We start from the raw sequence: 24,642 nt of genomic DNA, 5'->3' as shown, positions 1-24,642 counted from the left end.
TGAGGTCCTCTGCTAGTCAGTACTACAGCCGGGACTAGAAAAGTGATGTTTGCACTCTACCAGGGGGAAAATTAATGCATTGGACTTGCTTAGAAGTTTTAATTAAAACTTTGCCCTGATCAAAAGTTTACTTATTGGATATTGTTATACTTTCAAAAAGAATTTATAAATTAATATTTTAAGTCATCCTTTGCATTGTTACCTAGGATATGGACTCGAAAATACGTTGATAGACTAACTTACTCAGTAATGCGCCTGTGGTCTGCTGAAGCAGCGATAGAAATAAGCCCAACGAAAATAGCTTAAAATGTTTTATTAAGTATATATAATATTACAGGGTAATATTTACAAAGTTATGTTTTTTAAATAAAAAAGTATCTCGGCAAAGATTGCAGATATTCAAAGCTTCAAACAGTGATAAATTGATTTAATACATATAAAAAAAACCTTTAACGGTAACACAGCTGTAAAACAACTTTGGTCTTTAAATCACTGCAAAAAATGGCTGACAAATAGCACACCTTTAATTGCTATGGAAGAAAGCCCCCAAGAGAGGATCTTGCACATAGCAACGCTGGAGTTTTCTTTAGAATGGTTAATGGATATTTCTATGGTGTGGGATCTAATTCTCAGCAATGGCTTTTTGTAAATAATGCTCCGTTTAATAAAAACAAAAATGCTTCCCTCTCTCACCAACCCTGACAACAACACTTTTAAGATTCCACTGATGTTGCCTTACAGAGAAGTTTATTACGAATGCTCTCTTTTTTTTCAAAAGGCTAAATTTATGGAAAAGCTGGTCTTAAATGTTAAGAGCTATCAAAAGCCAAAGACAGGAAAACTTCCTGTTCACTGCGCATCTCTTAAAAGTTACCTGGATTATCCTTATTAGCCACAGAAAATGACTTAACAAAGGACCCCAGTGGGTGATGGCAGTCAGTGATTTTGAAAATATGACACATGTAAAACTAATGTTTTTAAACAAACGCTCCATCAAATGACACACAATAAAAAGATAAAGCGTTGCCCAACAATCACTTCTCTAGTTTCCACCAACGGGTAAGTAAAGGGGTATGCCATTCCACGCATATACCACAGATGTCGTTTTTGAATACCCATGTTAGGACAAGAGAAATCTAGGTGATATAGAGCTTAATTCGTATTAATGAGAAGGAGGAATAAACTCACCACTTTTTAAGCTTTATTATAACTCAAACCACAGTTTGGTTGGTCACTTACTAAACTGACTATAGCATCTTGAAAAGAGCAATACTCCCAACTATGGGATAGCCCCATTATTTTCATTCTGACATTCTCAGAAATTTTAACAGATTGGACCTGGGGTTTCCAGGTGAAAAAAATCATCACCTTTGAAGGTTTTCAGAGCATGTGAAATTTGTCTAAAAAGAAAACTCTCTAGCTCACCCTCTTACAAACACGGGGAAGTCTAAATACAGCCTGCTCTCGGTCATCAAACTTACGGAATGAGCGTCTAATGTATGTAAAACACTGCAGGAAGAGAAAGGAAGGAAAAAAAAAAAGCCTCTTCCTACGTACGGAGGAATTTTTTAATTGAACAAGAGGCAAGACAAAAACCCAACAAAGTTAGGCAGAGACACGTGAAGTACTAGGAAAGGTAAGTAAGAGATGAAAGAGGCAGCTGGACAGATAGGCACAGATTGCAAAGGAGAGCCAGTCAGGGAGGACGGGCGGGAGGATGTTTTGAGGGAGAAAGAAATTTGATTTGGCCGAAAAGGCTGGAAAGGTTTGTTGCCAAAATGACAAATGGTGTCACTCTGAGAACATACAGTAAATAAAAACTGGATGGAAGAGTCGATGGAAAAATTGGGATCACTAAGTGGAAAAGCAGATTATGGGGGGAACAGATATATGATGTTCAAAACATTGTTAGCAACTTTAATTTGGTGTGACAGAAAACTTCCTGCCATTATAAGTCTAATTTAAAGAGAATGAACTGGCCCAACGATGGCCAAGTAAGAGGGTTCCTGCTGCTGTGGGTCCCTTTTCCAGAGAAGCTGACGAGGAACAGCAAGGGTGGACTTCATCTGGCGTTTCTCCTGCTACCTCTGTGTGTTGTCTAGGGCAGTGAATGCCTCAAAGGACAGGCAGTGTTAAAGAGAACACAAAGGATGGATAAGTTCCAAGACTGAAGCCCAAATAAATGAGAGCTGACTACATATTAAAGGTACAACTCTGGTTCATAAAAAAGTTTACTATAAAGATTTCAGACCTGACTTTTTCTTAATAGAGAATAGGAATTTGGATCTTTTTCAAGTCCAACTGCTTTTGCCCTCCTTTCATCAAAATGGAGTTCTAAAGGAACAAACAATATTAGTGAAATATAAATATTTTCAGAAGGAAAAAGAGCAGAGGGAGCCACCAAATTTGTATAAAGGAATACAGCTCCCTCTACATATGAGAATATTTTGGACAGGAACACAATTAGGGAAGAACTTTTTTTTTTTCTTTAAGAAGAGCTGTCTTCATAGTGTGTTCACTTTTCTGAGGCATCAGCAGGTTATAAATTTTGGTCCCAACGTAAAATATGACAAGTAATTTGGCATAAAAGAGGCACGTGGGAACATTCAGTGGACTAAGGAATAACTATTGATAATGCAACTACAAATATGAATGTCTTATTACACAAACAGGAAGAATAACTCGTATTTTTAGAGGGCATTGGTGAGCAGTCAAAAAGCCTGGCAAATTACCTAGAAGCTTGAAAAGTTTTAAGTGATCAAATATTCACATCAAATATAAGTCCACCCAATAAAGATCTTTGTTTTTAAATGTTTTCACTAAAAGCATGAAATTAACATTTGCTCTCCTGTAGGTACCCCGCTGTTGTCCATACAGAAGATACATGTGCCTATCTTATACATGAGCGCATACACACACACACACCCACAAGGGAAGAAAATCTAATAATCTAAAAGTACTCCAGGCGATCACAGCTGTCAGAATGTTAATTTTCTTCTAATGGGGGTAGGACACGTGGGTTCTGTTTTACTTTTCAATCTTAGAGTAAGGTGAATATGAGGCAGGACTACAGGAGGAAGATGAGGGGTGTTTATCATGCAACACAGATACAACAGTAATAAAATCACCCGTTCAGGGTTGGCCTATTGGCCTGACGGTGACACACATTATGTTGCCATGCAGAAGACTCATAGTTCAAATCTCAATCTTGGTTTTTCATGCCCCAGATCAGAAAAGAAGCGAAGAAACACTGTAGATTGTGCCTTCAAATCCGAGGAAGGGAATACGTATGTTACAACCATCGCTATTTCTGCTGAAAAGTGTGAACATAGTTCTCTGAGAATAAGTCTGGCTCCTTTCTGCAGTGATGCTACCGTGTCACTGGACCATGTTCAAAGAGGAGAAAAAGTGCTACATCTCATACAGCAGCAGAAGCAAATAACAGAAGGACAAGACAGGATGTAAAGGGTTGTGTGAAGAAAAGAAGAAAACATCCATCAGTAAAATTACCCTCAATCTGGAAAGGGTCTGGTACACTGTATGTTGAAGGAACAATGTGTGAGTGGCAACCCCCAAGAATGAAGACCATGATCCCCATCAGTATCAAATCCCACAGATGTTCCCAACTGAATTCCTGTCTGTGCTTAATGTTATCCCCTTGACCTGGAAGTGGCAGACACATTATTCAGCTAACACCATAATTGCCACAGTGGCTGTGAACCTGAGTTTTCTAAGGCTTGACGGAAGCCACAGTTTTCATAGATAGCTCTGGGTAACCAGGTTAGTGTCAGGAAATTTTCACCTTGAACCAATTTAAACTGGTGACCTACAGTCAAGAGGCCCCAGGATCTGAAAGGCATCATTCTTGGAAGTTGCCCACTCTACTTTGCCCCTAATTGAATAAAAATAACAACAGAAAACTGGATATCAATTGGGCACACAACACAGATCATAAGTCTTTTATTAACTAAATTAAAAATGCTTTGAATAAAAACTTAACTGTAACAATCATTGAAAGGTCAATTATTTACTTTTTCCCATAGATGGAAACCAGTTGCTTTTCTTGTTTTCTTCTCCAAAACAATGAATCAAGGCCACGGTGCTTAAACACAAGTGTACTTCTTTCATGTCGTACTACTCTCCAAATCAGAGTCCATCACTTTACTTCAGTTACTCTGGAAAATTGAAAAATGAACATATGATTGCTATGATGTCTATTTTCTGTGCCTTAACAAGTTGCTGTATTTTAAAATTTGAAAATCGTTTCAGATATGTGGTATATAAAAATAAAGAAAAATTATTTAATCTTAGCTTTGCAAAGGTCACAGACATAAACCAGGCAAATCATTAGCCTTTTTAGTTGCAGTAAGTAAAAGGCCAATGCCAAATGGAAATAAAAACCAACAAAATCTCATAATCTCCGTTTGCTGGGTTGGCGGAGAAGCCAACAGACATTGATTCTTCCAAAGCAAAAGATATTTATCCTAGAACAATATTCTATCACTTTCACTTTAGATTGACACCATTCATTTAAGGTAAGAGAATTAAAAATGTGATTAGGTATAAGTGAAAGAGGAAATGGGACTGTGGTCCCAAGAGGGTACCTGGAACCTCATTCACCAACAAGGCAGTTACACTATGGGCGTTGTGCACTGTCAGTAGGAAGAGCCCACCACAGACATTTGGAAAAAACCCACAAATTCTGAACAGCTAAAAATTAGCAAAATTAAGGGAATTTCAAAGGTCATTATAGATTTCATGCTCTATGAACACACAAAAACTGCTGTCTAACTTCTGATACAATGGTGCAAAAAAAGTCACATCTTAAAGGAAATTAACAAAGGAAGAGGCACTCAAGGTTCTCCTACTGGTTTTCTGAAAATGAAGAAGTGTTTAGTTTTTTCATACAACTACAGAGGAATAACACCACAGTAGAAAAGGAAAAAAAAACAGCGAAATTAAAAAATAAAACACCAGGATGCAAACACGGACAAACCATGCCACACTTTCAGATACCAGTTCTTTTTTAAATGCCATTTAATGTATTCCTGCTAATCATGTTTTTTTTAGGAGGGCAGTGGTTAGCAGAGCATGCATTTTTTGTAATAAAGGCTGTGACACAAAGTTACAAAAGTGGGATCATTCTGTGACTGCTTACTGAACACAGTCTAAGCATTGTTTTAAACTTAGTCCACTAGACACAGTCAGCGTGTTTTTAATCTTACGCAAAAATTAATTACACTCAGGGGAATATAGCCTCTTGAGATAAATGCTGCATTTTGCTGTAGAGGTGAGCAGGCAGGTCACAGACTTTAAACAGTGAAATACGAAGCAGACTATTCACACGATCAAGGAATGACTGTAAATAGCAAAGGTATGAAGAAAGTTTTGATAAAATGAAAACATAGTTTTTAAAATGTTAACAGAACTAAAGTATCAGAACATGTTAAGGTAAAATCAAAATGAATGCTTACAGCACTCAATATCTCAGACAATACTTATCTTTAAGAACTAATAAATATAGGTCTTTGAAAGTCAATAAAAATTAGAAGTTATTAGCCCAGAGTCCCCGCTCCCAAGAGCTGAAGTGACTAAACATTTCTCTCTCTCTTTTTAAACCCTTTCCCAAAAGGTTAGAACCCAGTTCCTGCTTGGAAAAGCAGAGATATTAAGCCTCCATGGGTTAAATGCAACAAAATCACACAAGCACAAAAGAAACCCTGTCAAGATGATAAAGATTTGTGCCAAATTATCTAAGTGTCGTATAAAAAGCATTTTAAAGTTACAGTCACCAGACATTGCATTTGAAAAATACCTTTTTGAAAAAAGAAGTAATTCCTCTTTGTTGTGAGCAATGAGACTGGTGAGTCTGATTAGTGACACCCTACAGCTTTTATATTACTAGTTTTGCAACTTTTAACAGAGTAGATTGAAGCTTTAGAAACCAAGAAATGTAGGCCTTTATGATTTGACAGTGTCCCTTTTATTTAAAAAAAGCCACACTTTCAAGAATCAATTTTATTTCTTTTCAATGTCCATCTTTTAACCCACCTATAATTGTAGGTGCATTTTATACTTACCATCATTCATCATTCCTTTTGATTCTTTAAATGCTAAGAATTAGTAACAAGCCAAGCAGTTAGTAAGATTCCTCAATTAGAAATCATTTCTAGACAAACAAATATGCAGTAATATCATGCCAACTATTCCACAGCTATAAAGCCAAATTAATTTTAAGGTTATTATTTGATTACAAAAGGCTTTCTGTGGATCATACCCACAGGCTCCACAAAGGGACACAAAGTTGGGAATACAGATCTAGATTTAGGGAGAAAGAAAGTGAGATGTTTTGGTCTCACTCCAAGATGACAACCTGTGTCTTCCTGAAATTTATAATTAGAAATTGAAATTAACTGAGATTCTTCTCTACCGGGGGTGTTACATTTCATCTTGGCCAATTAAAAAGGCAACAGTCCCCTCACCCAGATATCACCTGGCTAGCACAAGCAACTACTGGAGAGACACAGAACAGTGCATTTTTCTCAGAGGTGAAAATGTTACGAAAGCAATACTCTTAATTCTTGATGAATAATCAAGAAAAGAGAGGTTAAGGCAATAAAATAGCTAGATTCTTCCCAGGGCATAGACAGCATTCTAACTACTTTGGCGGCCAATTCAAATTATTACGAACTCGTAATGGATCAAGAAGAATTTATAAACTTGTAATAACCACATACCATTAAGGGGTTCCTCTACAGCTTTCTGGAAAATATTTAAAATATATTTACATAAAATAGAATTTATTTCATGTCCTTTTCTACTAAAATTTATATATGCTAACATTTAAACTATAGATAAACAGTGAATATATATAGTCAAAAACCAAAGTAAAGCAATAAAAGTTAGTTAGAAAAGCAAAGCTTGCCAAGTCTAGCCATTAGTTTTATAATAACTGAATTATTCTCTTAATATTCTTTTTTTATGCAGAATTTCCCACCCCACCCTGCCTCTCTCAGTTCAAGAAATCCTAACTGAGAAGCACAAACACAGATAGCAACATAATAAATAATACAATTAAGCCAGAGATGAGAACAAAACAATCATTTTCAAGTCACGCAAATTGAACTCAGTAACAGGGAAAGAAAAAGTGTTATGATTTAATGGTCTAATGGCTGGATTATGTCTAACAGAGGCACTTTTAAAACTTCTGGCTGTTGGTGACCAGTGTAGCTACGGCACCAATGTTTTTAGAGTGAACACCTGGGGTAAGGTGCAACCCCACTTCCCTCGCCTCTCAAGCACGTCTGTTGAGGCTTATCAGCTTTAGGGGTATATGTAATCTCCACTTCCTGCCACAGACAGGAGTCTTGCTTTTGGCATTCCAGACAGAGCTATTATTAATCCTTTATAGGAAGAGGAGTACAATACAGTCCTTTCAAGATCTTATTTCCATAAAGTAGCTCTTGTGCTTGTCACCAGGATGAGTCTCTATCTACAAAGGTTTTTTTCACCCCCCCCTCATTAATCCCTCTCAGTGCATCTCCTAAATTTGCTCCTTTTCTTGGAATTTTCTCAGGTAGCTTATTAAGGTAGCCAAGATAGAGTAAAAACTATAGTACAGTTTGCAGGAAGAAAAATGCTTATAAAATGGGGGAAGGAGGGAAATGAATCAATTCAAAACAGCTATTTTTCGGCCATATTTCCATTTACTTTATAGATGATCATTTTTAATGAAATCAACTTAATATAAACTTCTCTTCCTCATTTTTAAGCCTGAAATATTCTGTATATGCACATCAAATGGATCCAACAGGTGAGGCAATATATTGGAATCGGCTTCCTTCCGCAGATAACGACCATTATTCTTACACATAAACTTTTCAGTTCTGGGTGTGATAAGACAGCACAATCTTAAGGAATCATTTATTGTATCCCATTGCCAGTAAATGACCAAACAGAAGTTTTAAAATAGGTTGGATCTATCCATGCAAAGGTCATGAAATGACTTCAGTGTTCTCTTAATTTTATGTCACACCAAACAGAGAGCAATGGGGTTCAATATCTCAATCACCATTCCTCAGACTAAACCATCAAGTGATCATACCCAATTCATTTAAGAAATTTTAACTTACCCTAGGAGGTTGTATAGTCTTGTGATTGGAAGCTGATGAAATTAAAAAATAAGAAAATGAATTTAATAAATGAAAGAAATTAAGGCAACATTATGTTTAATTTTAAGATAAAATGTTTACAGCTAAAACTAAAGGTGTCAGAAACTCCACTGAAAGATTTCTGGCTTTGACAGACTATGAAAAAATACAGAACACTGTTAATTATATACATCGACAGAATAAAATGATGCAAATAATCCACCCCAATCAAATAATAAACACACACGCTCTCTCATTTTGCATGCCATATCTCCCCCCAAATCAGCCACTTGTTACACTTTGTGGTGGAAAAACTTTGGCATCGACTCAGCCCCTCTGTAGGCTCTACACCCCTGCCTACTTGACCCAGCTGGAATGTGGAAAGAATAGGGCAATGACCACTCTATCGCCCACCCTTAGCTCACTGCTCTCATTCCCTGTAGCCCAGTCTTCTTTTTTTCTTCTTCCATCTTTCCAGTTTTCAAAGCTCCACCTAGCTAACAAACTAAAGAAAATATCAGATCCCTCTGAGTGTAGGGAATTATTCTAGGCAGCTAGTTTTAGCTACAATCAAGCCCTTCTCTGTATCCCTTCTTAGCTTTTCAAGTTACCCTTCACTGCTGCTCAATGGATTGGTTAATGAAGATGAAGGAATACAGGGCATGAAGAAAGTGACAAAAGGGAAAAGAACCGCCCTAGTTGCATAGGGAAGAAAAGAGAACTTCCTTACAAAAACCAAGTGAGAAGGTCCCGGAGCAGCTAAAACCAGTCCTAAATACAGAGTCAGAGTCCTACAGATATAAGCATCAAGGGGCAACATCCTGCGAGTGACTCTGTAGGAAGGTGATGCTACTGGATAGTCAGTTCCACTGGTCTATGGATTGGATGATGGCACTGGATTTACTTATGAGCAGACTGAGGCAGGCCCCCAGAACTGCTCTGGTTTTCTGTGCTAATTATGTCCTACCACTCCTCCATGTCCTCTCTACCAAGCTTCTAAAACTGATGGGAAATGAGGGTGACACCTGACCCAAGCCAATCTATAGAGGAGTCAGAAGCAGGTAAGGGTCACTCCAATGGGGGAAATGGCAACTGACTGGCCTGAAAAGTTTCTCTCTCCCATTGGAACCTGGAGAGGAGACACAGAAAGAAGACTAGAAAGGTGGTGAAGGGAAAGAAAGGTGAAAAGGAGTCAGAAAGTAAGCAAAGAGAAGCTCAAAGCTTAGAGACAAAGGTAAGAAAATATACCAGTGAGAAGATATGAATAGGATGAAAAAAATAAAAACATTAAGGAGAGGATGAGCTAGTTGGCTAGCAGGTAAAGAACCAAAGAGAGAGGAACTAAGTAACTACACTGGCAGGGGGGCATCCGCTAACTCTTGTTACTGAGAGGGCAAATGATGACTCAGTCTTTAGAGATGTACTGGATTCTTCCAATTCCTAAACTACTTACTGTACTTACTCTGTGAGGCCCAGTTATAGATCTGCTCTCATGAGATTCCCATCTCTGTTAGTGTCATGTGTGGCTTGAAAGTAAATCTCCTTTACTGGAGGCACCTGGGGAGTGGTTTGGTCCTTGCAACCAAACAAGAAGGAAACCTCTTTTCAAAGTACTATGGAGTGAAATGTGTTGGGAATATGGGTAAATCACATTTAGCAACCTCCCAAATAAACCAAGCAGAATTACACAACTTTATTAGGGACAATTATGATAGTTACATGTATATACAACTTACTTTAACTAAACCATGTCCTGTGTCTATGTTCTATCAAGGAAAAGAGCTCTGAACAGCTATGTAAATTTCTGATTGGCAACGTGAAGGGTCAGAGGTAAGATTTTAGAGCTATATTTTCGAGCTCATAAATTATTTATCAGAGTTAGTATTAAGAACCGCCAAGCAACTCCTTTAATAACCCTAATAATGTGTAAAGAAGAGTTTCTGAGTTCTGATTCCCAGGTCCAAGGAACGTCACATTTGGCTAGCCCATTCTGAAACAAAGATATCTATAAAGAACAGGGATTCAAAGGGCACCAGTCAGCTGTGATCCCTCAAATATTATAAAACCAAACAGTGTAGAAGTGAATTTTGCTTGAGTTAATCCTCTCCGATAGGCATATGACCTATGTGACTAAAGAATGATTGTGATTTATCTGCTGCTACCATGGGCCTAAGGCATTGACAGCCATGTATATATATCTTTTTAAATCACAAGCCTTAAGCATTCCATATGAGCTCACTTGCAATGCTTCGTCTGGATTTGTTCTTCTCTCCCAGAAACACTTGACCCATGCTATAAATATATTTCCAGGTTTTGAATTTTCAGGGACAACTTTTTCTATTGATTCCAGATTCACCTCTCCTCAACAATGGGGAAGAAAATATCACTGAGTTTTATATATCTATTTCATGTCATTCTAAAATATCTGAGATGTGGTAAATATGGTTTCTGACTGCTAGTATGTTGATTCATATCAAAACATGACTATATTCCCTTATACTTAACTAGATAGCAATGGCTTAGGAAAATTAAGAAGTATTGACCCTTATGAAGAATGGACATAAGCATCCTACATAGGTAACACACCCAACTTCAATGAGTTTAGTTAGTTCTTTGTAATCTTCTATATTTTCTCACATTCTTATTGTTCTCAGCCCTTGATTTCATTTTATGAAATTTAAATGTTTCAGTAAACAAACAAACAAAAAACCCTAACACAGTTTAAAAAGAACAACAGAGAAAATTAAATTTAAATCCCACTGTTTAAAGTAATAATTAAGGCTACAAATTTAAACTGGGAAATAATGAAAATGATAAAAGTTAAATCTCTCATAGGGACATAAACTTACTCCAAGATAGCTTGGATTTTTTTTTAAAAAAACTATCTGAGGATTTTATTACATTTAAATCAAGACACATTCTTTATAGACTTTTCCAAAATAGAGCCTCTGCAACAAGTAAAAGTTACATTGGAAGCATTTACAATTTTTACTTCCTGATACAAATGCTCAAATTTGCAACCTTAATGTTATATATACTCAGATTTACACATTCAGATTATATATGAAAAACACATCAACTTTTCTAGTCTACCAAGGTATCTAAAGAGCTACTTTCCTGTACCTTTTCTCTTCTTGCCCTTTAACTGACCGAAGGTATTCCTCTGAACTCTGGTATCAGACAAGTTGATTTGAAAAGTTAATTTAGAATAGTCTCAAAATGAAAATAAAACTGGACTAAATTCTTAACTTACATATGGTATATTTATATGTCAAACTATCATAAAGAAAAAATAATCTGGGGAACTTTCCAGGATTTCAGTTTCACTTTGAATTTGATGTGAGAATAATACGGTTGTAATTATATTATACTGGTTTCACAGGCTTCTTAGGGATGTAGCAGTGGAGAAGGGGGGAGAGCAAGGTCAAGGGGGTAACAGCTAGACAATGCCTATTTCCACTGAGTCAGCATCTCCAGACCTGCTGGTCTTTGTGAGACATGGAAGGCATGTGGGAGCATGGGAATAAAAGGGAGCGTGATCCAGATAATGAGGGAAGAAAAAGAACAAAGAGCTGACCATCAGTCAAAGACACCTAATACTACATCACACTATATGGATACTGCAGGTCACATACTGTTCTCAAGCATTCATAGGGAGCAACATCAGCAGCAGTGTCATCTTCAAGAACCAGACAAATGGTGATTAGAAGACTCAACAAAAATAGAATCTGTATCAGCATTCATAATGTGATACTCACAATGCCTACAAATGAATGCCATTCTGCTTTAGAAGTCTTAATAGTGCTTTATGGCTTGAACTAAGAAAATTTCATTGAGGAGACAACTCTGATTTATGAACACATAAACTAAAGGTAAGTAAATTTTAGTTAAGTATTTTACTTGTTTATCTAATAAGCATTAATTAAAGGGGGGCAAAAATATACAAAATAATTGAACTCAATGATTAGTCAGCAAAAGCTGAGGTTCATAAATAAAGGTAAAATTTCTTTGAAAGTACGATACAAGTCATGTGGGGAATACTTTGACTGTAACAATTCAGTTTATGTTAATTTTTAGAGACATATAAGGTTTACCTAAAGCAAAGCAGAAAGACTGACTTTTTTACTCCATTAATTTGTAACTTTTGATTATTTTGACAAATGTTTAAGAGTTTGCTTTACTTCATAAATAAAAACCAGAAATCTTTTATTTAAGGGAGATTAATATAACCAGATTGTAGGAAATATCTTTAGCTTAAGTAAGACATCACACTAGTTTTAGGTACTTAATATTAAAGGCATCTATCTCCACAAACATATTAAAAATAAGAATTTACACAGAGATCTGTTATTTGAAAATTGGAAGACTAAATACAAAGCTTAGAAACAATAAGCTAAGTCCACACTTACAACTGATTTTAAGAGTAGTAAAAGCCTAAAATTTAAAACTCAATGTTCTGATTATACTGGTTTTAACTAAAAATATTTTAAAGTCAAATGTCAGAGGACACTGCTCTTTAATTAACAAAAGTGACAGATTTTGAATTTCAATTCTGTCTACTAGGGGAGTCAAGGTCTGTAAATAGTCTGCAAGAAGAGCAACTGACAAATAGGTCTCTGTGAAAGGACTCTACATAGAAATAACGGGTGAATTAAAAATCCTTTTTTATTAATTAAAATGAACCCTCGGGGCTTCCCTGGTGGCGCAGTGGTTAAGAATCTGCCTGCCAATGCAGGGGACACGGGCTCAAGCCCTGGCCTTGGAAGAGCCCACATGTAGCAACTAAGCCCATGTGCTACAACTACAGAGCCTGCACTCTAGACCCCGCAAGCCACAACTACTGAGCCTGCGTGCCACAACTACTGAAGCCCGCGCACCTAAAGCCAGTGTTCGGCAACAAGAGAAGCCATGACAATGAGAAGCCCGAGCACCGCAATGGAGAGTAGGCTCTGGGGCTTCCCTGGTGACTCAGTGGTTGAGAGTCCGCCTGCCGATGCAGGGGACACGGGTTCGTGCCCCGGTCTGGGAAGATCCCACATGCTGCGGAGCGGCTGGGCCCGTGAGCCATGGCTGCTGAGCCTGCGCGTCCAGAGCCTGTGCTCCGCAACGGGAGAGGCCACAACAGTGAGAGGCCCGCGTACCACAAAAAAAAAAAAAAAAATCATAGTCCCTGCTCACTGCAACTAGAGAAAGCCCGCACACAGCAACGAAGACCCAACACAGACAAAAAAAAAAAACGAAAACAAAACTAACAAATAAATTAATTAAAAAAAAAAGAATCCTCAACAATCTCTCCTTTTATTTAGTATAAAAAAGTTTATACATTCTAAAACATACAGCTGTTTTCTTTTTAACTAGTTAATAATCTAAACTTTTCATTAGTTCATATGATTTCTACCCTCTTTTATTGCCCCCCAAATAATTCCAAGTTTATTTTAAAAATACAGCAGTATTCACTGTATTTTCTCATTTTTGGGGTTACCAATGCATTTCTTTGGTCCTAAACAGTAAGAATTAACCAAAAGCATTTTCCTGGCATAGGCTAACAACAATAAGGTTGACTTACCAACACATTTCATATAAACTAATCCAAGTAATTCTGCTAGAGCTATAATACCCAAACCTGAAATCAGAAGAGGACCATGTACTGGGGTACACTCTGAAAAAACAAATGAAATTCTATATTAGAAATTCACATGAAATAATTGAACTTTTAAAAAAGAACTAGCAATAACAGTAATAATATTCAGTTTTAAGGAGATTCTTTTTCTAATTATCAAGAAACAAAACTTATCTACATATGTTCATCACTATTAAGTCAGTCAGTGAAATGACTCCCAATTACTAAAAGAAAAAAGCCTTTGTCTGTATAATATGTACCTTATCACACCAAGACTAATGGAAAATAGTGTGTAAAGCTAAGGCTCCAACCAACTGGATGGAGCCTGGTTATTTTAAAAGCTCTCCCACAAACACAGGCATAGCAGTTTGACTGCTGGAACAATCAGCCCACAAGCCATATACAGCCAATATTCTTATGGCAATGTGGAAAGCACTATTCTCAGTGGGGTGAAAATGAGAGTTCTAAAAGAAAGCTCACAGCACCAAACGGCTGGCAAGGATGTGGAGCGACAGGAATTTTCATCCACTGCTGGTGGTAATGCAAAATGGTACAGCCACCTTGGAAGACACTTTGGCAATTTGTTAAAAAACTAAATATATTCTTAACGTACAACCCAGCAAATGCACTCCTTGGTATTGACCCAAATGGAGTTGAAACTTATGTCCACACAAAAAAATGCACATGGATGTCTAGAGCAACTTATTCTTAATTGCCCCAAACCAGAAGCAACCAAGCTGTCCCTCAATAGGTGAACGGATAAACAAACTGTGGTACATACATACAATGGAATGTTATTCAGTGCTAAAAAGAAAAGAGCTATCAAGCCACAAAAAGACACGGTTACTAAGTAAAAGAAGCCAATCTGAAAAGGCAAAATACTGTATGATTCCAACTATAAGACATTCTGGAAAACGTAAAACTACGAAGACAGTAAAAAGAACAGTGGTTGCTAGGGGTTTAGGGGGAGGGAGGATGAATAGGCAGAGCACAGAGGATTTTTAGGGCAGTGAAACTTTATTATATGATATTATATCTATGACTATGATCCACGCCATTATACATTTATCAAAATCGTAGCATGTACAACACTAAGAATGAACCCTAATGTAAACTATGGATTCTGGGTGGTAATATGTCAATGCTGGTTCAACAACTGTAACACATTTACCACTCGGCTGGGGGATAGCAGAGGAGGCTGTTATGCGGGGTATATGGGAACTCTCTGTACTTTCTACTCAATTTTGCTGTGAGCCTAAAACTGCTCTAAAAAATAAAGTCTATATATTAAAAAAAAGAAGAAGAAAGAAAAAGAAACAGAAAGAAGAACTCTAAGAGAAATCCCTGGCAAGACAAAGTGAGACTGGAGAAGGATGAGACTTTTACCTGAGACACAGAGGCTGAATCCAACCACAGAGAGCACGTGGCCCAGTACCTGAAGGATCAATATGGCAATGGTGAAGAAGGACATCCCCACAGCTGAAGAGAGGAAAAGTGGGTTGAGAGTGTTTAAAAAGCAATCACTGCTACTTGTATTCTGTGCAATCAAGAATAATATTCTATGACCAAAGACTGCCTCTGGAGTTCCTTGTCAGATGGCAGATTCTTTTCCAGTGATCTAAACCTTGCCTTTCCATATAAGCGGTCAGCTCCATCCAGATACACACATTCCAATCTTTAATTTTCACAGTGAGCTGAGGCGGACTGGCAGTTTTGACCCCGAATCTTAAAACAGTGCTGCTTTTACCACCCTTGTGCATTTTACCACGTGAATGGCTATTATGCCTGGCTTTGCCACACGCACACAGAATTGCTCTGGTGGAGAGAACCGTTACACAAACATGCCACTGTAAGCATCCGAACCTCTACCCGTGTGCCTAGATCTGTGATTTTATAACAAATCAATACCCCTCCAGTGTACAGCAAGCCAGAGATAGGTGCTAAGGCTGAGGGTTAAACATGTAAACAGAAAAAAACAGACTCTAATGATATAAAAAAAAAAATTAATGATTTACTCCCAAAATGCAGTGAAAATGACATCAATTATAGTTGGATATCTACATCATTTTTTAAAACTACAATGTAAAGATTTGCCAGTAACAAAAAAAATAAATAAATCTATTATTTGTTATTTATAATCCTGTTTTGTAGAATTTTAAACAGAGAGGCTTAGCAAAAGAAGAGAAAGGGCATGTTTAATATCTACTTACAGTTTCAAAAAACTGAAATAAAAATATGAAGATAATCATTAAGAAATTATGTAGCATAATTTTAAAAACCACTGATATCAAGTGTATATGAAAATCATTTTTTACAAGATAACTGAATGCCTTGAAAACCAAAGTTAACCTTAAAATTAATCCATATGGGGAAAATATCACTAAGAATAGCCTGGGAAATCTTTTAATAAACCAACTTCTATTGAGTTGTTAAAAAAATCATACAAGAATATTTTAACCAAAACTGCTGCTTTATAAATGAAAAAGGTGGGCAAAATCATGCTATAACAAATACTCACCTATCATAAACACACAGTACTGAAGTAATATTAATATTGCTGTAGGAATTACAATTAAACCAAGTCCACAAGCATTCTTTGTTGAATATTCACCTGTTAAAAATTAAAAATACTAATTAATATTTTCCTACATACTTCCTATTCTTATGGGATGTTAAAGTATTTAATTTATTAAATGTATTAATTTCAATACTACTCTTATAAACTACAAAAGGTTTAAAAATATATATTTCCCCAAAAACTTCACATAAAATAAATGACTTTTTTTTGATTATTCAAGACCAAACTTAAGACATTTAAATGTCAACATATAAGTCTCAACACGTCAAACCTTGAATTGGCTCTACCCCCTTCTTACCTACCTTACATAATTCCAGTGAGAAACTCTGGAATCTCTTACCATTCCCTTCATTTGCTATATTCAACCTGTCCCAAAGTCAAAGCAGTTGTTCTTTCAAGTTGTCTTCTGATTCATATCCTTCCTCCCCATGTCTTTACTAACTCCAGTTGCAAACAGAGGTGCCAAATTTATGTTCCTAAACATTACACCTATACTGTATTCTGCTCAAAAAACAACAAAGGCTTTCCACAGTTTACACTTGTGAGTCCCAGCCTGTCTCTGCTGTTCTTTCCACGTGCTGCAGACCCTTATTTCCCACTCACACTGCCATCCTTCACAGGCAACTGCAATTTCAGATAGATTTGCTTCCCACATTTGTTCCCACTTCCAGGTATTGGCCAATGAAGTGTGCCTCTGGAGTGCGTTGAGTGGTGGCCCTAAAGGTATGTCCACCTCCAAATCCCCCGAATCTGTGAATATTAACTTATATAGTAAAAGATATGATTAAGCTAAGGATCTGAAAGAAGGAGCTTACCCCGGATTATCCAGGTGGGTCCTGAATCCAATGACAGGTATTTTTGTAACAGAGAGACAGAGGGAAATTAAGTGGAGACATGGAGCGGAGGAGGAGACAATGTGACCACGGAGGAAATCAGAGTTATGCTGCCACAAGCCAAGGAGCTGCACAGATTGCCAGATACACCAGAAGGTAGAAGAGGCAAGGAATGGATTCTCCCCTAGAGTGTCCGAGGGTGTATGGCCCCGATAACATCTTTATTTCAGATTTATGGCCTCCAGAACTGTGAGAGAATTTCTATTGTTTTAAAATACCCAGTTTGTGATAATTTGTTACAGCAGCCCTAGGAAACTAATATGCACCTCCCCAGAAATGCCCTCAATTTTATCAATCTTGCTTTCCCTCATAATAAATTTATATCTTACCTGGGATGAAAAGAATGGCTCCAACAATGACAACGATAGTGAGCACTAGTCCAGTAACTAATAGAAAAATGGTTTTCTCCTTCGTATAACTGGATTTATATTTAAGCGCTTAAAAAAAAAACACAAAGAATTACATGAACTCAATCACAAGAAGTAAAGCCATTTCTGTAACTTACAAGGTGCAAAGATTAAACTGATAACTTACTACAATTGAATAACCTTTGAGGAACAAGTCCTTCATATCATGTCAAGCCGTGTCAAATCTTTTTCACAATATGTCAGTGGCTAAATGGTGTCATGGCAGTATAAATATGGATGCTGAATTTATAGGTGACACTTTATGAAGTTATATATATCAGGCTTCTTTTTTTTTTTTTTTTTTGCGGTACGTGGGCCTCTCAGTGCTGTGGCTTCTCCCATTGCGGAGCACAGGCTCTGGACGCACAGGCTTAGCGGCCATGGCTCACGGGCCCAGCCGCTCCACGGCATGTGGGATCTTCCTGGACCGGGGCACGAACCCGCGTCCCCTGCATCGGCAGGCGGACTCTCAACCACTGCGCCACCACGGAAGCCCTATCAGCCTTTCTTAATCGTGGCATTATTAATATTTTGGGTCAGATAAGTTGTTGTTGTTAGGGACTGCTCTGTGCATTACAGAATGTTTAGTACCATCCCTGGCCTCTGCACACTACATGCCAGTAACAGCCTCCAAGCTGCGTCAATCAAAAATATCTCCCGACATTGTCAAATGTCCCCTGAGAAGCAGAACTGCCTCAGGTTTACAACTAATATACACATTGCTGATGAGAAATAACTGGCTAATTAGTAATAGCGACAAAAACAGAACTTTCTTCCACCTTACATAAAATTAGTAAACATCTGGTAATCTAGACATTTTGTTTTGAAAAAGTAGAGTAAACATTGGACAAATCACACCCTCTTGAAATCCTGAGGTGGGGGGAAATGCTTTAATTGTTCAAGTAAAATAATTTCATAAAAATAAATTACAAATAGGCCTTAACGTATGTGTTACGCTTTTGTCAAGTATCCAGCTTCCCTAAAAGAATAATGTAATGCAGAAGCCTAAAAATGTTATATTTTTATCATATATTCACCTTTTGGGTTTTGTTTTGGTTAATATTAAAACTAATTTTTCACCAAGAAAGTTGTTAAAAGCAACCTAAAAGCAGACTGAGTAGCAGAGAGAAATAGAGTGCATGATGAAATTCTGCTGTTCCCTCTACACACGGTACTCTCCATGCCATTTATCAATGGGCGATGGTCCTGAGGGGGAAATTTTAAATAATTTTATGTTTAGCATTTAATTTGCATCCACTAAAATGATAAACAGATCAATTATAGTAAAAACAACAAATAAACTCCTAAATGACCATGACAAAATCTATGTTTAAGGTATTATAACCTAGGGTTAGATTATAACCTGTGGTTAAGGTATTTAAAGTATAATACAGGCACTTGAATTTAAAATCTCTACTCATACTTTAGATTGTAACCTCAACTTCTTCCTCTTTAGAGGGAGATGGAGGGCCAATCAGTAATCAGTCCTGAAGGTAAGTGAAATCCACATTAATCAGAAAAGAGTGAGAAACAATACAGCAAGCTCCCCAAACTTTCATTTGATCCATCCAGCCTCGAAATTTATGTGACTATGACTCAGTCATGTCCCTGCCTTCATACAGGGCAAAGATTTGGGGCTTCCCTATTTTCTAGGGTCAAACACTGGCTAGGATGGAATTCAGTGTAGAGGTCACAAAAGGCATAGACATAGAAAAAGAAACTTTCTCTAGTCCATTTTAATCCCATGTTTCCATTTTAATCCCATGTATACTATTATTTAAAGAGAGTCTGAAAGTTCTGCAAAAGGGTTATTAAATAGAAGCTGTTTCAAATGTACTTCACAATCAGTCAAACATTCATAAGAGACTCTTCTAGGTTTAATTCAGTACATAAAAGAGCTACAAAGATCAAGCAACAAGAATTCACCTTAGAGTCCAGTATAAATTCATACAAAAAGTCTGACTTACACCATGCTTAAGAAAAATAAGAGTTTGAACCTCATATAAAATTCAATCTCTTCAGGCTTACAAGAGCTGTAGGAGAAAAATAATATCAACAATACAAACAAAAATAAAGTGCCACAAAATGCTATTATTGACAGGGTTGTTATCATAGAATGGTCTTTTCAAAACCTTTTGGAGGTAGCTTTTATTCCTGTTGATTGGTTCAACTACTAATTTTCAAGGCTACCTAACCTCTTCCTCAAAATTAAGCAGCAATTTCTAACAAATATACTAAAGGGGTCTACTTAAGTAACCACAGGCAATGAAAGGTTATCTTCATGTTTTCTTTTGTAAACCTTTAAAAAGGGTTTCTTTTCACTCATTTTCTTTGCTTACAATGGCCACATTTTAGCAGGTCCCACAGCAAGTTTGGAGAAAGTATCTTGTTGCTAGGTTCAGATGTCATGTTTCCAGCTAGCTAAATGGTCAGGAATCTGATACAGATGCCACAAAACCCACTAACCTTAAGGATTTTGTGTGTGTGTGTGATCTGTTCTTGTCCTTTAATAAGTGGATTTGTTCTTATTTATCAAACCTATCAAAACTTTAAATTTAACAATGAAAATAAATTCAAGTAATTCCCTGAACATTTAGCATTAAGATAATTTAATGTGTTCTTAACTGCAGGCTCTTATCAAACTTCCTGGTATGATTTTCTGGCAAAAATCCCCATGCTTTCAACAACAGACCTTAGCTAAAAGTACTGAAATCAATGCACAAGATAAAATAGGGGAAATACAGTATTTACATTTTTTAAAGACTTTTTTTTTAAGCGCAGTTTCAGATTTACAACAAAATTGAGAGGGAGGTACAGAGAATTACCATATACTCCCTTCCCCCACATATGCATAGCCTTCCTAATTATCAACTTCACTCACAAGAATGATACTTTTTTTTTTTTTTTTAACTAAGGATGAACCTGCATTGACCCATCATAATCACCCAAAGTCCATAGTTTACATTAGGGTTCACTCTTGGTGCTGTACATTCTATGGGTTTGGACAAATTTATAATGCCATATATCCAATATTATATATTATACAGACTATCTTCACTGCCTAAAAATCCTTTGTGCTCTGCCTGTGCATCTCTCCTCCCCACCACCCACTCCTAGCAACCACTGCCCTTTTTTTTTTTTTTTAACATCTTTATTGGAGTATAATTGCTTTACAATGGTGTGTTAGTTTCTGCTTTATAACAAAGTGAATCAGTTATACATATACATATGTTCCCTTATCTCTTCCCTCTTGCATCTCCCTCCCTCCCACCCTCCCTATCCCACCCCTCTAGGTGGTCACAAAGCACCGAGCTGATCTCCCTGGGCTATGCGACTGCTTCCCACTAGCTATCTATTCTACGTTTGGTAGTGTATATATGTCCATGCCACTCTCTCACTTTGTCACAGCTTACCCTTCCCCCTCCCCATATCCTCAAGTCCATTCTCTAGTAGGTCTGTGTCTTTAATTGTCTGCATAGTTTTGCCTTTTCCATAATGCTTTATAGATGGAATCATATAGTATGTAGCCTTTTCAGATTGGCTTCTTTTACTTAGGAATATGTATTTAAGGTTCCTCCATGTCTTTTCATGATTGACAGCTCATTTGTTTTCAGTGATGAATAATATTCCATTGTCGGGATGTACCACCCAGTGTATCCATTATCCTACTGAAGAATATCCTGGTTGCTTCCAAGTTTTGGCAATGATGAAGAAAGCAGCTATAAACATCCATGTGTAGGTTTCTGTGTGGACTTAAGTTTTCAACTCCATTTGGGTAAATACCAAGGAGCACGATTACTGGATCATATGGAAAGAGTACATTTAGTTTTACATGAAACCACCAAACTGTCTTACAAAGAGGCTGTACCATTTTGCACTCCCGCCAGCAATGTATGAGAGTTCCTGTTGCTCCACATTCTGACCAACATTGGGTATGGTTGGTACTTACATTTTTAATAGATACTTATAAACTTAGTGCTGCCTGACACGGGAATACCAAATATATGGGGAGACAATGTCAAGTTTTTTCAACAAATTAGGAATTCTAAAAGTTTCCCTTTTATACCGTCTATAAAGTAATTAAATCTAGTCAGCTTCTTCTCAGAGATGAGATAGGTTGTTCATTTGCTTGCTCTATAAATACTTACTGTGTGCCCACCATGTACTGGGCCCTTTTATTAGCCCAAGTCATATCAACCAAATTGAGGTAGGAGTAGAGGTTACTTTATTCAGTAACAGTTGATCGAGCACCTACTATGTGACAATCACTATTCTAAGTGCTGACAGTGAACAAAGACAAGTAATCCTGCCTCAGTGCTCCTGATATTCTAATATGGGAATGAGTGTGTGTGTTGGTGGGGAATGTGTCATGGAAGTGTTACTCCCAGATCTTCTCCTCCAGTTAAATAAAAGGTGTGGGTCTACCCTAGCCTAAGAAAGTCCTATTATGTATTTAATCTTTCAGATTCATGCGAACAGAGAAATGACATGTCCCTCTAGCCACCTGAAGAAACGTGGCTAATACTATGAATAGATACTCCATTAAGGTTTTCTTGTCTCCTTGTCACTGACATAAAGCACATACGAGACAGAATGCAGGCTGTGGCAGAAGAAGTCTAGTGAAATTACCAGGCTCAACTTGGAGATCAAATAAAACTATCATCTTAGTTTTAATGACATCCCGAAGATGGTATTCAATAAGCCCACATAGATCCATACAGGCTGAAGTCCACCTAACAAAACCCTAAAATCCATGAACTCAATGCCTGTTATAATGCACGACATTTAAATGATCCCTTACCAAGTGATTAGTGAGTTAGTGGCAAACAGGAAGGTTAAACACTGAGGTAAAATGCACATCAAATAAGGAAAAAATCGGGGCTTCCCTGGTGGCGCAGTGGTTGAGAGTCCGCCTGCCGATGCAGGGGACACGGGTTCGTGCCCCGGTCCGGAAGGATCCCACATGCCGCGGAGTGGCTGGGCCGGTGAGCCATGGCCACTGAGCCTGCGCGTCCGGAGCCTGTGCTCCGCACCGGGAGAGACACGTTTGATTTTATTATTACAGTGCTATCTTCTGATAACTCTCGGAAAGTAATTTTAGAATGTTTTTGGTTTCTGTTGAGCTACACATCAATACTGTCTCCAATGCAGGATAAAGCACGTCTCATAAGCTTTAAAATAAAATTACAATTTCAAATTTTTTATTAAATTAAATTAAAATTACTATTTTAAACATATTTAACACACATTAAAAAAACAGTGAAGGCTTTGTGAAACTGGTGCTGGATAAAAATGAATATTAAAAAAATGAATATTAATGCCAATAATAAACTGATTACTTGCCAGAAGGAGAGTAAAATAATTTTATAATGGACTCCATATACTATCCAACTTGTTTCGATGAAATAATTTTGTCAAAATGAAGACTGACTAGAAATCACATTCCCAGTCTACAGGACCCGGCAATAAAAGAGCCCAATCTTTATGAAGCCTGGGCTTTGAGGTACTTTGAATATAAAAGATAAAAGAAGATGATGCCTAACACACTAACTTCCTTTCCTTGGTTCCAAACATTCCTGGTCTTGTGCGTGGTGCCACACCTTCAGAATATATGCAGGAAGTTGGGACGTTTGAATTGGGAAAGGGTCAAAGGAATAGCAACTGTATTTCTACAAAAGAGTATACTGCTAAGCTATAGTTTTGTTCAGTTCCTTCCACAATAAAATCAGTGTATAAAAACACGATTTAATAACAGAATTTGATAATTATGTGGACAGGACCAAGGGAAAGCAATGGGAGTCCAAGATTATTTAATAGAATTCTTTGTAATAATATCTATCATGATGATACTTTACCTTTGCGGACAGAAATTTCCTGGTGCAGTTAGTATACGTCTTTACTTCAGTCAGAATGATTTTTCTAATCTACAAAGAAATTCTGTTCCATTACTTCTTTTAAATGTGTTTTCATGGCCTAATCACGTTCAATATTAAGCTACTCCTCAAGATTGCACTCAAGGACTTAGTAGGATCTCAAGGCTGTTGTGATGGAGAATTTTTTTCCTTGAATTTTCCAACAATGATTTCTATAGAGACCCCTAACCAATTTCTGTAGAGACCCTTGAGCAGTAACCAAAATCCTTGTGGAAGGAATAATCTTGAGCAGGGACTAGAAAGTTAGAAAACGAAATGAAAGATGCCTAGAATGCACAAATTTGAAATAAATTACAGCTGTCCTCTCCTTGCCCGGTTCTGACATGCATGAATTTCAGTTACCATCATTTAGTTAAATAACACAAGTCCCCCCAAAACAGAGTTCACAATATATTAACTGAGTAATTGCATAAAGTGTAAACTTCTCTGATATCTCTTCAATTCACAAATCACTACATAAATAACAGATATGCATCATGATCAGTGACCACTCACCACTCATGTTACCCTTTTCAAAGACTGCTGGTGACTGGTCACTGCACATCTGTTATTCAATTCACGCACAGACAGCAAAGCATATGTTGTGTTACCTCCTGTGTCCCAGTCATAAGCCACTGCAACATTTTACAATGGATAATCAAAAGAGGAAACAGGGCAATAAAGGTGAGGGAGCAAAGAGACGAGATGTGATAATGCTGGAAGCGAAATTCGAATAGAAGGTAACTGGGGTTACAGAATAGCTGACTGTGGAATGTCAACACTACTGCCGTTCAAGAGAGTCTAGATATGCAGCCAGAAGAACTTAGTAAGAGTGAACTTATTGGCATACATGAGGACAATGAGGTGGCTCTGACAAAGAATGAAGATGTCCCAAAGGATGTGACTCTGGCAGAAAAACTTCACATGAAAGGAATTCTTTGCGATGGATAGTTCATGACGTTGAAAGTGATGGAAGCTGATTCGATCTTAGAAAGGAGTATGACAATTCACCAAGGCATAGACAAGATGCTTGCTCTGTATTCAGTTATATAAGAAGAGGCAAGCATTTTCCAAACTACCCT

The 24,642-nt window shown here is 37.3% G+C and overlaps 1 protein-coding gene across 2 annotated transcripts in view; it reads right to left on the bottom strand.

The window, feature by feature from the left end:
* Nucleotides 1-2,218: 2,218 nt before the first annotated feature.
* The window catches only part of CD47 (CD47 molecule), a 56,224-nt gene continuing 33,800 nt past the window's right edge, over nt 2,219-24,642 (bottom strand). The window contains exons 4-11 of one of the 2 annotated variants that reach the window (XM_065876093.1): nt 17,571-17,678; nt 16,289-16,381; nt 15,157-15,249; nt 13,717-13,809; nt 8,133-8,164; nt 6,738-6,762; nt 6,081-6,113; nt 3,932-4,175 (exon numbers count right to left, since the gene is read on the bottom strand). In XM_065876093.1, coding sequence (XP_065732165.1) covers nt 4,171-4,175; nt 6,081-6,113; nt 6,738-6,762; nt 8,133-8,164; nt 13,717-13,809; nt 15,157-15,249; nt 16,289-16,381; nt 17,571-17,678 — 482 coding nt within the window. In that variant the 3' untranslated portion in view covers nt 3,932-4,170. Of the gene's footprint in view, nt 4,176-6,080; nt 6,114-6,737; nt 6,763-8,132; nt 8,165-13,716; nt 13,810-15,156; nt 15,250-16,288; nt 16,382-17,570; nt 17,679-24,642 lie in introns of both variants that reach the window. The other variant, XM_065876094.1, reaches the window with a different exon arrangement.

The sequence above is a fragment of the Phocoena phocoena genome, chromosome 4 (genome assembly GCF_963924675.1).
Source record: "Phocoena phocoena chromosome 4, mPhoPho1.1, whole genome shotgun sequence".
In the NCBI taxonomy this organism is placed as follows: domain Eukaryota; kingdom Metazoa; phylum Chordata; class Mammalia; order Artiodactyla; family Phocoenidae; genus Phocoena; species Phocoena phocoena.
Note: the sequence above shows the minus strand (reverse complement) of the source record. Positions and strands in the feature narration are given on the sequence as shown.